The sequence below is a fragment of the Dicentrarchus labrax genome, unplaced genomic scaffold (assembly GCF_905237075.1).
Source record: "Dicentrarchus labrax unplaced genomic scaffold, dlabrax2021, whole genome shotgun sequence".
NCBI lineage: Eukaryota > Metazoa > Chordata > Actinopteri > Moronidae > Dicentrarchus > Dicentrarchus labrax.
Genome location: NW_026136715.1, coordinates 1,239,440 through 1,256,939, shown reverse-complemented (window position 1 = coordinate 1,256,939; position 17,500 = coordinate 1,239,440). Strand labels below are relative to the sequence as shown.

Genomic DNA, 17,500 nt, shown 5'->3' with positions numbered 1-17,500 from the left:
CTCCTTCCTTCCCTCCTTCCTTCCCTCCTTCCTTCCTTCCTTCCTTCCTCGTTAGAGAGCCATATGATCTGATTATGAACTGTTTCCATGATAGAAAGTTAAAGGATGAGTCAGCTGCATTATAACATTTATATTCTATTAAATATAATATATATTATTATATATATATATTATATATATATTATATATAAATAATATATATATAATTATATATATATAATATATTATATATATAATTATATATATCATATATAATATAATATAAATATACTAAATATATTATATATTGTATATCATTTTATCATATTTGAACATATTAAACTGACTATAATGATTCAGTGGCCTTATTGTCACCATCGAAACATAAATAACATAAAGGGTCTAATTTATTGTTTTAGATAAAACGTTTAATTACTATTATAACTGGAACAAGGTCTAATCAATGTGTGTTATTCTACCAGTTATTAGGTAATTATCGATTCATTGGTTGATTCTCTGAACTCAATGTGGCTCATTTGTTGAACATTAAAAACAAAACTGAGATATTGAATAATGAGAAACTTTCTCATTATAAAGACAGATTATATATATTATATATATTATATCCTACAGGTGGTGCTCTCGTGCTGTAAATTGAGATTTTGCTCTAAAACTGAAAAATGTGTGTGTGTGTGTGTGTGTGTGTGTGTGTGTGTGTGTGTGTGTGTGTGTGTGTGTAGATGACCAGTCTCGGGTTGTGTTGTCTCTGCTGACCTCAGACTGTGACTCTGATTACATCAACGCCAGCTTCATCAAGGTGAGTCGTCCTTCATCCTAAACAATAATAAGAGAATATTAAGGTTTATACGTTGAACACTATTAAAAACCTGCAATGGATGTTTTGTTTTTGTTGTTGTTTTCTTTCTTCTTTCTGTTTATTTGTTGTCTGATTGTATATTTATTTATTTTTCTCTCTTATATTTACATCCTGTCTGTAAACAAACAATCGGGTTAAATTAAATTAAATAAGAATAAAAAGCAGCACAAAAAATAAATAAAAAGATAAATTAAATGACATTAAAAAATACAATGAATAAATAAATAAAATAATCACAGAGGCTGATAATACAACACTGACGGTTACTTTATGAGACAATATTATAGAACTATTATTATTAATGAAACTACAGTTAATACGGCTCAAACTTTTAGTCCATTAATCAATTAGTCGATTGAAGAATTATCATTAATTTGTTCATTAAGAGGAGAAACCCCTGATTAATTCTGTTGCTTGTTGTTCTGTGTGCGTCTCTCTTGTTGTTGTAATGTTGGTATTTGTCCTGCAGGGGGCGTCGGCAGACAAGAGGTACATCGCCTCTCAGGGTCCTCTGAGCTCCACGCTGATCGACTTCTGGAGGATGATCTGGGAGCACGACGTCAAGGTCCAACACCAAACCTGAACCAATTACTGCCCAGCAATTAGTCTGAGCCACACCATCAGTCACTGATCAATAACTTTTATTGTTAACATTTAAACAAGGAGGCCCTGACTAATGTCTGTGTGTGTTTCAGGTGATAGTCATGGCCTGCAGAGAAATAGAGATGGGAAAGGTAAAATCAATTCAGCTATTAATAAGTGTTCATGTTCTGATCGTAACAAATTATTTATTAGTTTTTAATCACTGATGTGATTTTACTACATTATAATTTTGACATAGAAAGTCTATTTTTATTTATTATCTCATCACTTTAACTCACCATAAAGATTTATTAACATCTATATTAGTCGTTCTTTAACCTTCCGTCTTTATCGAGCCTCCGTACTGAATCCAGCGTCTGCAGATAAATGAACTGTTAAAGTGTGTTTGTCACCTTTTCTCCTCTGTAGAAAAAGTGTGAGTGTTACTGGAGTCCAGCTCATCAGTCTGCGTCATTCGGACCGTTTACCGTCTGCAACGTAAGAAACACACTGATATAACTCATTATTATTAATTATTATTCTCAGTAATTTAACTCAAACGTTGAAAGACGACTTTGGTGTTAAGATCAAAGACACAAATGTGTTTTTTTATGTAAACTTTCAATCTGAAAAGTATCTAAAGTTGACAAATAATGTAATTAAATAAAAATCTATCACTGACTGATAAAATGTGTTGTTCCTATGTGTTTCCAGCAGGGGGAGACTCGTCCTAATGAAGACCTGGTGGTCAGAAATCTGACTGTCTCATACCAGCAGGTTACATATAATATATAATATTATATTATGATTATTATATTGTGCTTGTACAGCAGATTATCAGTGACCTCACACATTATGTCCTTTTATCTTCTACATTCACTCAATGTAAAACTGTTGCAATGACTTAAAGGTTACAAACACACTTCACTCTACAGCACTACAGCAACAGACCCAAACAATGTCTGCTACAGCCCACCAGACTCCATTAATAAAACCACTCATTTTAGCAGATAATAATTAAAATAAAATTCACCAAAACCGTCTTTATTAGTCTTTCCAACAATCAGCAACTCTGGTTTGGTTGAAATAAAAACTTAATTTACAGAATTAGATGTGACAATATTCATAAAACGAGCTGCAATGTAAACTAACATTAAGCATTATGGAAAGGATCCCTACAGAGACAGACCTTTAGTTCAACCACAGCCGTAATATCACTATCACTCTCCACCAGACTCCAGAGACAGAAACACACATTTTACCTTCAGATCATCGTAACTTCATTAAAGTGGACAGAACCAGAATCAAACTGACTGAAACTGTCTGGGTGGAACTACTGTATCTCTACAGAGACAACAGCTGTGTGCTGATATATATTAATGTTTACAATCTCATTAATTAAGAACCTTTGACAGAACTTCTTCAGCACCAGGACCCTGAACAACTGCACTTTCTCAACAAACTCCGACTTCTTTTGTAACATTTCACTTTTTGCCCACAAAAGTGAAAGTAAGATGTTCATAAATATCTCTGTGATGGACACACTGTCTTCCTCCTCCTCTTCCTCCTCCTCCTCTTCCTCCTCCAGGACAGCCGTTCACTGATTCAGTATCAGTTCCTGTCGTGGCCGGATCATGACGTTCCCTACGAGGCTGCAGGAGTCCTGGACCTGCTGGAGAGAGTCAGACACAGCCAGGGAACACACACCTCGCCTGTGCTGGTACACTGCAGGTACACACACACACACACACACACACACACACACACACACACACACACACACACACTCCGCCTCTAAACGGCTGTTAATTCCACATCATTACTGACGCTTGTTTTTGCCAGCAGTACAGATCGCAGGTCAGATGGTCATTAACATTCAACAGGACATATCACACATATGGCAGCTTATCTCACACACACGCACACACACACACACACACACACACACACACACACGCACGCACACACACACACACACACACGCCCACAAGCAGAAAGCAGGAGGTTGTGAATATGCAGCAGGTAACACCTGCTAACGATGGCACAGCTAACATGCACGCTGCATCTGTTCCTGTGTGTGTGTGTGTGTGTGTGTGTGTGTGTGAGTGTGTGTGTGTGTCACAGTGCAGGCTGTGGGAGGACAGGAGTCATCTGTGCTCTCGACTACATCCATGACCTGCTGGTTACCAAGGTAACGCACGCTAACACAACACGTGGCCACCGTTAGCTGTAAACGCTGCAGTACTCGGTGCTCAGAGTTCATCCTTACAGCTGTAACCAGTGACGGGCCCGAGCCGTCAGAGTGGGCCGTGGTCACCTTCCACGCCAGTTTATCACGTGTATTCCAGTAGGGGGCGCTGCGACGGATATCTGATCAAAGTTCTGGAAGGAGTTTGTTAAAGTACAGCTAACGTTATGGACCGTGAGATCTTAATGTATTGTTATATCTCATTCACATCCTCCTGTTTGGTTCTCGTGCAGCAGATCACATCGGACTTCAGCATCATGAACATCGTCCTGGAGATCCGCAGACAAAGACCCTCTGCAGTCCAGACTAAAGTACGTCACAGCACGAAGCTCTAACTTCAGTTCATTCATCAGAAGAACCAAATGCTTTCTACAACTGTCATTAAACTGTTGTTAACTGTGCAACCTGCAACCGGTGCCGGACCCACCGAGCAACCGAGACACAGCCAGCTACAACCGCAGCTTAGCTTCATTCAATCCTTCATTGTTGTCTAAAATCAACATCGTTTATCAGAATACATAAGTTAGCTGGGGAAGCTAACGTTAGCTAACTAACACAGCCACTCAGATAGTATTTATCTAGCTACAACAGTACTGAGCATGCAAGCTAATGTTAGCCAGCTAACAGCACAATCAGACAATATGTTCCACTAGCTTAGCATTAATGTTAGCTTTGACTTTGGACTCTGTGTTGTGGACTCTGTGTTGGACTCTGTGTTGGACTCTGTGTTGGACTCTGTGTTGTGGACTCTGTGATTGGACTCTGTGTTGTGGACTCTGTGTTGTGGACTCTGTGTTGGACTCTGTGTTGGACTCTGTGTTGGACTCTGTGTTGTGGACTCTGTGATACCGTGGACTCTGTGTTGGCTGTGTTGGACTCTGTGTTGTGGACTCTGTGTTGGACTCTGTGTTGTGGACTCTGTGTTGGACTCTGTGTTGGACTCTGTGTTGTGGACTCTGTGTTGTGGACTCTGTGTTGTGGACTCTGTGTTGTGGACTCTGTGTTGGACTCTGTGTTGTGGACTCTGTGTTGGACTCTGTGTTGTGACTCTGTTGGACTCTGTGTTGTGGACTCTGTGTTGTGGACTCTGTGTTGTGGACTCTGTGTTGTGGACTCTGTGTTGACTCTGTGTTGGACTCTGTGTTGTGGACTCTGTGTTGGACTCTGTGTTGTAGACTCTGTGTTGTGGATGTTGGACTCTGTGTTGGACTCTGTGTTGGACTGTGTTGACTCTGTGTTGGACTCTGTGTTGTGGACTCTGTGTTGGACTCTGTGTTGGACTCTGTGTTGGACTCTGTGTTGTGGACTCTGTGTTGGACTCTGTGTTGCTGACGTGACTCTGTGTTGTGGACTCTGTGTTGGACTCTGTGTTGTGGACTCTGTGTTGTGGACTCTGTGTTGGACTCTGTGTTGTGGACTCTGTGTTGGACTCTGTGTTGGACTCTGTGTTGTGGACTCTGTGTTGGACTCTGTGTTGTGGACTCTGTGTTGATTTTTTCCTTCCCCCCCCTTAAAAAAAAAGGGGAGTCACCACAACCCGTTCACTCTCGACTCATTAAGTGATGGTTTACTTTCAGGGGGGGATAATATCTGGTGACATCGTTGTGTTGTGTGCAGGATCAGTACCAGTTCATCTTCACGGCCGTCACCTGCATGTTTGAGCAGATCCTGCAGACGGACCGCAGTCGGCTCTACAGCAACCTGCCCGAGGTAAAAACACACCTTTGATTTGAGCGTGTTGATTAAATCAGTATGTTGGTTGGTGGAGGAAGCTGTGTGAGAGCTCAGAAAGAGGAAGTGGTTCACAACGCTGACTTCCTGTATGTAAATTCACTGCTGCAGTTTGAGAGTAGAAAGAGACACAGAGAGAAGTGTTCAACATTTAACAGGAGTTCATCTACTGCGACTAAAGAGGACGATACAGGTAGGTTCACTTCAAATTATAACCATAGGAACATCATATATATATATATATAAACATTAATATATATCAGCACACAGCTCTCTGTAGAGATACAGTAGCTCCACCCAGACAGTTTCAGTCAGTTTGATTCTGGTTCTGTCCACTTTAATGAAGTTCTGATGATCTGAAGGTAAAATGAGTGTTTGTGTCTCTGGAGTCTGGTGGAGAGTGATAGTGATATTACGGCTGTGGTTGAACTAAAGGTCTGTCTCTGTAGGGATCCGACTGTACAGACTCACATTATTCCTCCTGGATTCAATAGTTCATAGGTTAATTAATCTCACTGTGATTTATTGTTTAATGGTCTTACTAATGTCACTGATTCGATTGTGTCTGAGAGTTAAAACTGTAAACGGAGCTCAGCGAAGGACAGACGAACATATTACTCAATCAAACAGGGAAACACTGATATTTACAAAGACATTGAACTGGTGGAGGAAGTAATCAGCTATACAGCCGAGTGCGAACACTGTAGAACACTGTGAAACACTGTAGAACACTGTAAAACACTGTAGAACACTGTAGAACACTATGAAACACTGTAGAACACTGTAGAACACTGTAAAACACTGTAGAACACTATAAAACACTGTAGAACACTGTAGAACACTGTGAAACACTGTAGAACGCTGTAGAACACTGTAAAACACTATGAATCACTGTAAAACACTGTAGAACACTATAAAACACTGTAGAACACTATAAAACACTGTAGAACACTGTAAAACACTGTAGAACACTGTAAAACACTGTAGAACACTATGAAACACTGTAGAACACTGTAGAACACTATAAAACACTGTAGAACACTGTAAAACACTGTAGAACACTGTAGAACACTGTAGAACACTATGAAACACTGTAGAACACCGTAGAACACTGTAGAACACTATGAAACACTGTAGAACACTGTAGAACACTATGAAACACTGTAGAACAATATATAAAACACTGTAAAACATTATATAAAACACTATAAAACACTGTAGAACACTGTAAAACACTGTAGAACACTGTAGAACACTATGAAACACTGTAGAACACTGTAAAACACTATGAATCACTGTAAAACACTGTAGAACACTTAAAACACATGAACAGTAAAACACTGTAGAACACTATAAAACACTGTAGAACACTGTAAAACACTGTAGAACACTATGAAACACTGTAGAACACTGTAGAACACTGTAAAACACTATGAATCACTGTAGAACACTGTAGAACACTATGAAACACTGTAGAACACTGTAGAACACTATGAAACACTGTAGAACAATATATAAAACACTGTAAAACATTATATAAAACACTATAAAACACTGTAGAACACTGTAAAACACTGTAGAACACTGTAGAACACTATGAAACACTGTAAAACACTGTAGAACACTATGAATCACTGTAAAACACTGTAGAACACTGTAAAACACTGTAGAACACTATGAAACACTGTAGAACACTGTGAAACACTGTAGAACACTATGAAACACTGTAAAACACTGTAGAACACTATGAAACACTGTAAAACAATATATAAAACACTGTAAAACACTGTAAAACACTGTAAAACACTGTAGAACACTATGAAACACTGTAAAACAATATATAAAACACTGTAAAACACTGTAGAACACTATGAAACACTGTAAAACAATATATAAAACACTGTAAAACACTGTAAAACAATATATAAAACACTGTAAAACACTGTAAAACACTGTAGAATACTATGAAACACTGTAAAACAATATATAAAACACTGTAAAACACTGTAAAACAATATATAAAACACTGTAAAACACTGTAAAACACTGTACAATACTATGAAACACTGTAGAACACTATGAAACACTGTAAAACAATATATAAAACACTGTAAAACACTGTAAAACACTGTACAATACTATGAAACACTGTAGAACACTATGAAACACTGTAAAACAATATATAAAACACTGTAAAACATTCATTCAAAGCTAATTTGCAACCGAATATCATAAATATTACATTCAGAATCATAAATATAATAATAATAATAATAATAATAATAATATGTTTACATGAAAACTGACATCAACAATTAATATAGTTGATTTTAGTCATTAGCTAATTGATTAATGGACTAATTATTTCAGCTGTACTTCTATTAACTGTTTTAATTATACTGTATTTTTATAATAATTATTATAATTATAATAATAGTGAGCGTTACACAAAGTGAAGAATACGTTTCTGAACTACAAACCAAACTGTTGTAAGTTTAACAACTGCAGACGTGTGAAAGCTGCTGCGAGCAGTTTGACACCTTGTTGTTGAACGCAGCCTCAGACTGACCTGTTTTAGCATCGCTGTTTAAACTCATCGGCTGCACAGACGACAGGAACCAACAACAACTTCATGTTCTCAGAATCCAGAGGAGGTGTTCTCACTGTTAACATAAAACTGTAGTTAGAGGAAAAACAAACAACTCTTTGTGAACGTAACTCACTCGCTGTAAAATCATCGTATGTACATTTTATTAGTTTCACCATCACATCATCATACTGAATATAAAAGATATAATTATATATAGTTATTAATCCTTATATCACGTTTATGTTCCCAGCTGTTATTAATAATAATCTTTAATGAATCATTAAACTTCACCAGCAGCTGATCAACCAATTAAACACCAATAAATGTCAATAAATAAATGTTTTCTAATTCCTCTGCAGTCGACTGGAAACTGAACTCGGAGTTTTTCAGACGAATAAAATAAAAAACAGTTTTCTGTTTTCTGTTTTGTGACCAGCTGAAGAAACCAGAGAGAGAATCCACAAAAACCCCTGCTTCCTACACCAAGAGGTACCTGTCTGTCTGCCTGTCTGTCTGTGTGTGTCTGTCTGTCTGTGTGTGTCTGTGTCTGTCTGTCTGTCTGTCTGTCTGCCTGTCTGTGTGTGTCTGTCTGTCTGTCTGTCTGTGTCTGTGTCTGTGTCTGTCTGTCTGTCTGTCTGACTGTCTGTGTCTGTCTGCCTGTCTGTCTGTGTGTGCGTCTGCTGTCGTGTCTGTGTCTGTCTGTCTGTGCTCTGTCTGTCTGTCTGCCTGCTGCTGTCTGTTTTTTTTTTTTTTTTTTTTTTCTCTTTTTCATGTCTGTGTCTGTCGTGCTGTCTGTCTGTCTGTCTGCCTGTCTGTCTGTGTCTGTCTGTCTGTCTGTCTGTGTCTGTCTGCCTGTGTGTCTGTGTCTGTCTGTCTGTGTGTGTCTGTCTGTGTGTGTCTGTCTGTCTGTCTGTCTGTCTATCTGTCTGTGTGTGTGTGTGTCTGTCTGTCTGTCTGTCTATCTGTCTGCCTGTGTGTCTGTGTCTGTCTGTCTATCTGTCTGTCTGTCTGTCTGTCAGAGAGAGACAGACTGATAGTATGTCTCACCCCGAGGTGTTAAATTAACACTTTCTCACTCTCCTTTTCCATCCCTCCATCCCCATATGTTACCACGTCACCATGGAAACGCAGCAGAGAGCGAGGGCAGAGGGGAGGAAATAAAAATGAGGGGAAAGAAGAAAAAGAAGTAATGTGAGGAAAGAAAGTGAGCAGAGGAAGGAGGGAAGGAAGGAGAAGTAGGAGGAGGAGGAGGAGGCGGTGGATTAAGAATAGAGGGAGGAAGAGGAAACGAGAAAAGAATAACAGAAGTGGAGAGGAGGAGGAAGAGGGTGTGAAGAGAGAGAGAGGAGGAGGAAGAGAAGAGGAAGGAGAGGAGGAGAGTGAATGAGGAGGTGAAGGTGAAGAGATTTGCTCGGGCGGTTCTGAGACCCGTCTGGTTAGGCCACACTGGTTAGGACCAGTGTAACCATGGCGACTGCGGTCACACGGCTGCAGCAGGAAGTGGCGAGCAGTGTAACTTCCTGCTGCAGATGTAAATACACAGCTGCGACAAACTGACACAACAACGGCTGCACTCTCCAGCCTCAGCTCTGCAATGCATCATGGGACCTGGAGTTCACATGTGTGATTACTGTTACGGATGCTCAGCTCCAGATGTTAGCCAGAGTCCGGTGCTGTCTATAACCTGGAGGCTCTGTTTGTGTCAGTTTATATCCTGTCACTGTCGGTCTCCGCCCACAGCGCGGCTCCGCCCACCACTGTGGAGTCACGATGTTAGCCTAGCTTAGCAACAAAGACTGGAAACAGGTGGAAACTGTTAGCTTACATCACTGCTCTGCCTCCCTGCAGCCTGCCTCAGCAGCCGGCCATGAATGACACGTACGCTGTGGTCAACAAACCCAAACATTCCCACCCACCTTCATCAGGCCCCGCCTACTCTACTGTAGCCACGCCCAGATCCAACAGTGCGAGCAGGTAAAGACACACCTGAACGCCTCAACTGCAGTGGGCTCGGCTCCATGACGTTGATATATTATATATTTATATATTTATATATTATATATTATATATTATATGTTTATTTATATATTATATATTATATATTTATATATTTATATATTAGTATTATGTGTCTTTATATATTATATGTTTATTTATATATTTATATATTATATATTATATATTTATATGTCATATATTATATATTATATATTTATATATTTATATATTATATATTATATATTATATATTTATATATTTATATATTATATGTTTATTTATATATTATATATTATATATTTATATATTATATATTATATATTTATATATTTATATATTTATATATTATATATGTATATATTTATATATTATATATTAGTATAATGTCTTTATATATTATATATTTATATATTTATATATTTATATATTATATATTTATATATTTATATATTATATATTATATATTTATATATTTATATATTTATATATTATATATGTATATATTTATATATTATATATTAGTATTATGTGTCTTTATATATTATATATTATATATGTATATATTTATATATTATATATTAGTATTATGTGTCTTTATATTATATATTTATATATTTATATATTATATATTATATATTATATATTATATATTTATATATTATATATTTATATATTTATATATTTATATATTATATATTAGTATTATGTGTCTTTATATTATATATTTATATATTTATATATTATATATTTAACCCTTAGGTCGCTGCCCTCGTCTCATCACTATGACAACGACGCCATGGGAGCAGCGGCTCCGGTCTACAGCACGGTCAGACCGCGAGCTAAAGGCCTCAGCCTGCAGCACTCCGCCACGCCCATCTATGACATGGCAACACCAGCCAATCACAGGCTGGGGGAGGGGCCAGCATCACTAGGCAACAATGGAGACTATCAGCTGATTGCAGGTAACGAGGAGAGGAGAGGATGTGAGGAAGATAGAAGTGATGATGATGAGGAAGATAAACGACTCTTCTCTCTTCCAGCTGATCATCTTTCAGAGGCGGACGACGATTACGAAGATTTCTCCTCTTCGGTCTCAGACTCGACCAACCCGTGTTCACCTGGTGGCATCGGTCAGTACACCTGTGCTCCTTAAAGAGACAGTGCGCCTGTGCTCCTTAAAGGGACAGTACGCCTGTGCTCCTTAAAGGGACAGTGCGCCTGTGCTCCTTAAAGGGACAGTGCGCCTGTTCTCCTTAAAGGGACAGTACGCCTGTGCTCCTTAAAGGGACAGTGCGCCTGTGCTCCTTAAAGAGACAGTGCGCCTGTGCTCCTTAAAGAGACAGTACACCTGTGCTCCTTAAAGGGACAGTGCGCCTGTGCTCCTTAAAGGGACAGTGCGCCTGTGCTCCTTAAAGAGGACAGTGCGCCTGTGCTCCTTAAAGAGACAGTACACCTGTGCTCCTTAAAGGGACAGTGCGCCTGTGCTCCTTAAAGGGACAGTGCGCCTGTGCTCCTTAAAGGGACAGTGCGCCTGTGCTCCTTAAAGGGACAGTGCGCCTGTGCTCCTTAAAGAGACAGTGCGCCTGTGCTCCTTAAAGGGACAGTACGCCTGTGCTCCTTAAAGGGACAGTACGCCTGTGCTCCTTAAAGAGACAGTGCGCCTGTGCTCCTTAAAGGGACAGTGCGCCTGTGCTCCTTAAAGGGACAGTGCGCCTGTGCTCCTTAAAGGGACAGTACGCCTGTGCTCCTTAAAGGGACAGTGCGCCTGTGCTCCTTAAAGGGACAGTACGTCTGCTTCACAGCTGCTTTTAATTCACTAAATCTAACAAAATCCAACTCTTCTAACTGGTTGTTGCTTCAGCTCGTCACTGAGACGTCGGTCCCTGATGCTGAATTTAAAATCTTATAATGTATTTAATGTATTTAATGTATTTAATGGCCAACCCCAGTTAGCTTAGCTACAGTTAGCTTGTTGGATGCCCCGCGACACACACCGCTCTTTGCTAGGAGAAACCATTAGCTTTGCACTGCTACATTATTCATGAGAATACAGTTTGTCACAATACATCAGTTAGTATCATGGATCTTGTTAGCTGGGGAAGCTAACGTTAGCCAATTAACATATCCAGTCAGAAAGTGTTTTGCTAGCGATAGCTTTAGCCAGCAGGCAAGTTAATGTTAGCCAGCTAGCTGCAACTAGCCAGACACTCTGGAGCGTACGTTTATTTATTAACGCAGTTTCCGTTCAGCGAGTAATGACAATAACGATCCTTCTTGACTACCATCAACACTCTCTGATGGAAACAGTGACTGACGACAGCGTGCTCTGTGTTTACGACGTCTACAGCGATCCGTCTTTCCGGTTTTCAGTTTTTTGTGTTGAGAACACAGATTAGCGCCGCCTGCTGTTACGGGGACGTATTACGCCTCGCGCACACGCACAACGTACGCCCCAGTCGGCGTCGGTTTGGTGTGTTTGGAGGCACTTCTTTGACCGACTCGGGGAGACGGGAGCCGACTGATCCGTCCGACTGCTTTTCTGTCGACAGTCGGCCGTCGGGTTGGTGTGTCCTGGCCTTAAAGGTCACAACCTTTGACCCTCAACCCTCGAAGAGACACATAGAGACACATAGAGACACATAGAGACACATACAGTCCACAGACAGCAGAGGGACAAAGCTGCACTACAACCTGCTCACACAATGACACACACACACACACACACACACACTCACACACACACACACACACACACACACACACACACACACACTGCTCACACACACACACACACACACACACACACACACACCTGCTCACACATACACACACACACACACACACACTGCACACACTGACACACACACACACACACACACTGCTCACATACACACACACACACACACACACACACACACACACACACACACACTGCTCACACACATACACATACACACACACACACACACCACACCACACACACACACACACACACACACACACACACACACACACATACACACACACACACACACACACACAACACACAAACACACAACACACACACACACACACACACACACACACACACACACACACACTGCTCACACACACACCACACACACACACCCACACACACACACACACACACACACACACAACACACAAACACACATACACACACACACACACAAACACACAACACAACACACACACACACACACACACACACACACACACACACCCACACACAACACAACACACACACACACACACCCACACGCACACACACACACACACACACACACACACACACACAACACAACACACACACACACACACACACACAACACACAACACACACACACACACACACACACACACACACACACACACACACACACACACACTGCTCACACACACACACACACACACACACACACACACACACACACACAACACACACACACACACAAACACACAACACACACACACACACAAACACACATACACACACACACACACACCACACACACACACACACACACACACACACACACACACTGATTATACAGATACATTAAACATCATTTACAATCTGAGACCATGTTTAACTCTGTATTTGTGTGTTTGTATTTTTCAGGGTTTAATTGTCGCATCCAGAAGCCCCGAGGACCCAGAGATCCTCCTGCTGAGTGGAGCCGACTGGAGAGATGAAACTGGTTCAACTGGTTCAACTGGTTCAACTGGTTCACTGTTTGACTGGATTAAAGTTATTTTAGTTGAACTGCAGCGAGCGCGACTGTGAGGCTGAAATCTGTTCATATTTCTGGGCAGTGTGTGAATTATTAAAATATGTGTGTGAACATCACAGATTTAACCTCTGAACAACAGACTGGACTTCATTCAAAGCACAGAGGTTTTATCTGTTGGACCAGAGTTCCCAGTTCACACAGAACTCAACAGTAAAAATAATTTAAAAAACATTTGTGGTGAACTCTTTAATAATTGACTATAAAGGGAAAATCTGGTGTTTTTCAACGTGTGTGTTATTCTGATTATTGGTTGTAAGAAATGTGACTCAACTTATTATAATAATGATAATAAACTTTATTTATATTAATATTTATTTTATTTTTTATTGTTTCCAGTTTTCTGTCTAGTGTAGTTTTTATTGATTTTAGTTCACATGTAGTTTTAGTGTATTTGTGGTGAACTATAGAGACTTTAAGAGCAGCGTGTTTTTCCAACGCCGCTTTCTTCTCCACGTTAGCAAGCAAGCTAAAGTTAGCCAGCCAGATCACAGCTAATGCTAAAAAACAAACAAAAACAAAAACAAACAGAATCCAACAAATAATCTGAGGATGTGATTTCAGCTCAGTAAAGGGGCCAAAGTATGTATCAGTAATGAGTTACACTGCTAGTTACTGTAGAAAGTAATATTAATACTGTAATATTAATAAATCAGATCAAATATATTTTATTTTTCCCACAAAAACAATGTTCGCACTGTACATCCCAACCAACACAGACCTGCACATACAAAACAAGAATTTACTGTATACAGTTACAGTAACAAAATAAATTAAAAAAAACTATGCTGCATCCTCTCTTCTGTTTCGGTCTGGCCACAGCACCTCATCCACGCCACGCAGCGGGGGAAATATCACCTAGCATGGCGAATCCAGCCATGAAAAGCATCAACTGCTATATCTCCACATGCGTCTCCCATAGGTTGGAGAAGGGGTATATGCGTTTGTGGATTTCGGTCATACATTTTCCATCAGTGAACCAGTTACCAGAGCAGCCCGGTGGAAACTTACATTGTCCCAAATGACAACGAACCTGAGCTGCTCTGGGCCGTCAGTCTGATCTGGTGGAATGAGTGTGTTGTGTAGGTGTCCAGGAATGTGATCAGATGGGCAGTGTTGTAGGGGCCAAGGGTAGCATGGTGATGGATGACGCTGTGGTGGGTAATCGCTGCACACATTGTGATGTTCCCTCCACGCTGGCCAGGGACTTCAACAATGGCCCGCTGGCCGATGATATTCCTTCCCTCCTTCGTGTTTTTGTGAGGTTGAATCCAACCTCATCAATGAAGATGAACTGGTGCTCCACTGCAGCCACCTCTAGCTCAAGGACTCTCTGAAACACACATACAGACAATATCAGAAATAGACATGGAGTGGTCACTATTGTGAAGCACAATCATTATGATTACAATACTGAAATATGTATAATTTATACAGTGTTGAGAGTATGTGTTAATTGTGGGATTGTATAGGACTCACTTGCACATAGTTATATCGTAGTTTATATTATATTAATAATATTATATATATTATTATATTATATTGCGTTCAAATGGCACCCTGTAGACCTGCTTCATCCTCAGATTATTGGACACGGTCCAGTGTTGATAAGCTTACCCTATCAATATTTTGAAATATCTCATTGTTTTCTATTATTTTTCTTTGGATTTGCCGTAATGTTATGGCGTTATTTTCTAGGACTATGTTCATGATTTCAGTTTCCTGTTCAGGAGACAGAAGACATTCCCGACCACCTTGTGTTGGTAGTCTTTCAGTTCTGCCAAACAAAAAGTAAAATACTGTAAATACTATGTAGGAATACTGTGTAGGAATACATTTCCCAAATACTTGAAACTTGAAACCTCAGCACGTAGTTCCACTGCTGACCACCAGGAGGCAGCAGAGTGAAAGCAAACAGCTGCAGGAGAGAGGGAGACACACACACACACACACACACCCACAAACCCCCCCACACACACACACAGTAACTCACACACACACAGACACACACACACACATCCAGAGCCAATATGAGAGAAACACACAGTGAGACACTGAGAGGACGAAGATGGTTTCAATTAAAGCTCTGGCAAAACTGTGTGTGTGTGTGTGTGTGTGTGTGTGTGTGTGTGTGTGAGTGTGAGTGACATCATCAGATCTGAATCAAGTTACGAAAGATACCAGAGGTGATTCACACACACACACACACACACACACACACACACACACACACACACACACACACACACACACACAACCTGTACACACTGTAATTGTGTCTTTGTATGTTTTCATTGTGTGTGTGTGTGTGTGTGTGTGTGTGTGTGTGTGTGTGTGTGTGTGTGTGTGTGTGTGTGTGTGTGTGTGTGTGTTAATCCTCTGCAACCACAGGACCTTCCTGCACTCCCATCATGCTATGCTGTGAGCATAGGACTCTTGACACAAACACACACACACACACACACACACACACACACACACACACACACACACACAAAAACACAATTCTCCTGCAAAATGAAACTTTACATTCAAACAATGTTATTTCTTCTCAAACTGGTATTTTGTTTTCTAATGACACACAAACCATCCTATGAACAGACATTTCTAAGAACCAGTTGAACACTGATGTGCTCAATGGAAAACACTGAATGGAAAACACTTCTTCTCCATTCATCATAATGACTTAGGCCTATGTTTTGTTCAGTGTTACACTTACTACAGACAGTACATACATAAGTGTGTTGTAAAATATTTGAGAATATTGTTTTTATACTCAGAACACACAAATACACAGTAACAAATATATTTTATTTTTCCCACAAAAACAATGTTCACAGTGTACATCCCAACCAACACAAAGTAGTAGTTTAGCAGAATTGGTTCAGAGGGTTGGTGCATTAGTTACATGTTGTGGTCATTGTGTCTCAAGTACCAGTATTTGTGTGTAAACAATTGAGAAAAAGTGTAATAAAAACAGATTTTAGCTCTGAGTTAGTTCATGTGGAACTTCACTGTTTGAACTGCTGCTGGTTGTTGTCCGCTGTTAGCTAAAGGCTGTCTGACGGTGAGGTGAAGAGGTGAAGAGGTGAAGAGGTGAAGAGATGAAGAGATGAAGAGGTGAAGAGGTGAGTGAAGAGTGAAGAGATGAAGAGGTGAAGAGATGAAGATGTGAAGAGGTGAAGATGTGAAGAGATGAAGATGTGAAGAGGTGAAGAGGTGAAGAGATGAAGATGTGAAGAGGTGAAGAGATGATGAGATGAAGAGGTGAAGAGATGAAGATGTGAAGAGGTGAAGAGATGAAGAGATGAAGATGTGAAGAGATGAAGATGTGAAGAGGTGAAGATGTGAAGAGATGAAGAGGTGAAGAGATGAAGATGTGAAGAGGTGAAGAGATGAAGAGATGAAGATGTGAAGAGATGAAGATGTGAAGAGGTGAAGAGATGAAGAGATGAAGAGGTGAAGAGGTGAAGAGATGAAGAGGTGAAGAGATGAAGATGTGAAGAGGTGAAGAGATGAAGAGATGAAGAGGTGAAGAGGTGAAGAGATGAAGAGGTGAAGAGATGAAGATGTGAAGAGGTGAAGAGATGAAGAGGTGAAGAGATGAAGAGGTGAAGAGGTGAAGAGGTGAAGAGATGAAGAGGTGAAGAGATGAAGAGGTGAAGAGATGAAGATGTGAAGAG

At 40.1% G+C, this 17,500-nt stretch overlaps 1 protein-coding gene and 2 long non-coding RNA genes across 9 annotated transcripts in view; 2 read left to right on the top strand and 1 right to left on the bottom strand.

The window, feature by feature from the left end:
• ptpn18 (protein tyrosine phosphatase non-receptor type 18) overlaps positions 1-14,128 on the top strand; it is a 21,152-nt gene extending 7,024 nt beyond the window's left edge. For 2 of the 3 annotated variants that reach the window (XM_051426602.1, XM_051426604.1), the window contains exons 3-16: positions 720-796; positions 1,326-1,421; positions 1,552-1,590; positions 1,868-1,936; positions 2,153-2,215; positions 3,027-3,169; positions 3,563-3,629; positions 3,920-3,997; positions 5,304-5,396; positions 8,444-8,496; positions 9,856-9,981; positions 10,765-10,967; positions 11,046-11,135; positions 13,649-14,128. In XM_051426602.1, the coding sequence (XP_051282562.1) occupies positions 720-796; positions 1,326-1,421; positions 1,552-1,590; positions 1,868-1,936; positions 2,153-2,215; positions 3,027-3,169; positions 3,563-3,629; positions 3,920-3,997; positions 5,304-5,396; positions 8,444-8,496; positions 9,856-9,981; positions 10,765-10,967; positions 11,046-11,135; positions 13,649-13,722 (1,271 nt within the window). In that variant the 3' untranslated portion in view covers positions 13,723-14,128. The remainder of the gene's footprint in view (positions 1-719; positions 797-1,325; positions 1,422-1,551; positions 1,591-1,867; positions 1,937-2,152; positions 2,216-3,026; positions 3,170-3,562; positions 3,630-3,919; positions 3,998-5,303; positions 5,397-8,443; positions 8,497-9,855; positions 9,982-10,764; positions 10,968-11,045; positions 11,136-13,648) is intronic. The other variant, XM_051426603.1, reaches the window with a different exon arrangement.
• Positions 11,169-11,559, bottom strand: LOC127378085 (uncharacterized). Its single transcript, XR_007887819.1, has 3 exons — positions 11,459-11,559; positions 11,354-11,405; positions 11,169-11,249 (listed from the first exon to the last, which is right to left on the bottom strand). It is a non-coding gene; the product is annotated as an uncharacterized LOC127378085 (long non-coding RNA).
• A 2,495-nt stretch (positions 14,129-16,623) lies between the features above and the next one.
• LOC127378083 (uncharacterized) overlaps positions 16,624-17,500 on the top strand; it is a 1,814-nt gene continuing 937 nt past the window's right edge. For 4 of the 5 annotated variants that reach the window (XR_007887816.1, XR_007887814.1, XR_007887815.1 and 1 more), the window contains exons 1-2: positions 16,624-16,905; positions 17,141-17,500. The exon at positions 17,141-17,500 is cut by the window's right edge. This is a non-coding gene — a long non-coding RNA (uncharacterized LOC127378083). The remainder of the gene's footprint in view (positions 16,906-17,140) is intronic. The other variant, XR_007887817.1, reaches the window with a different exon arrangement.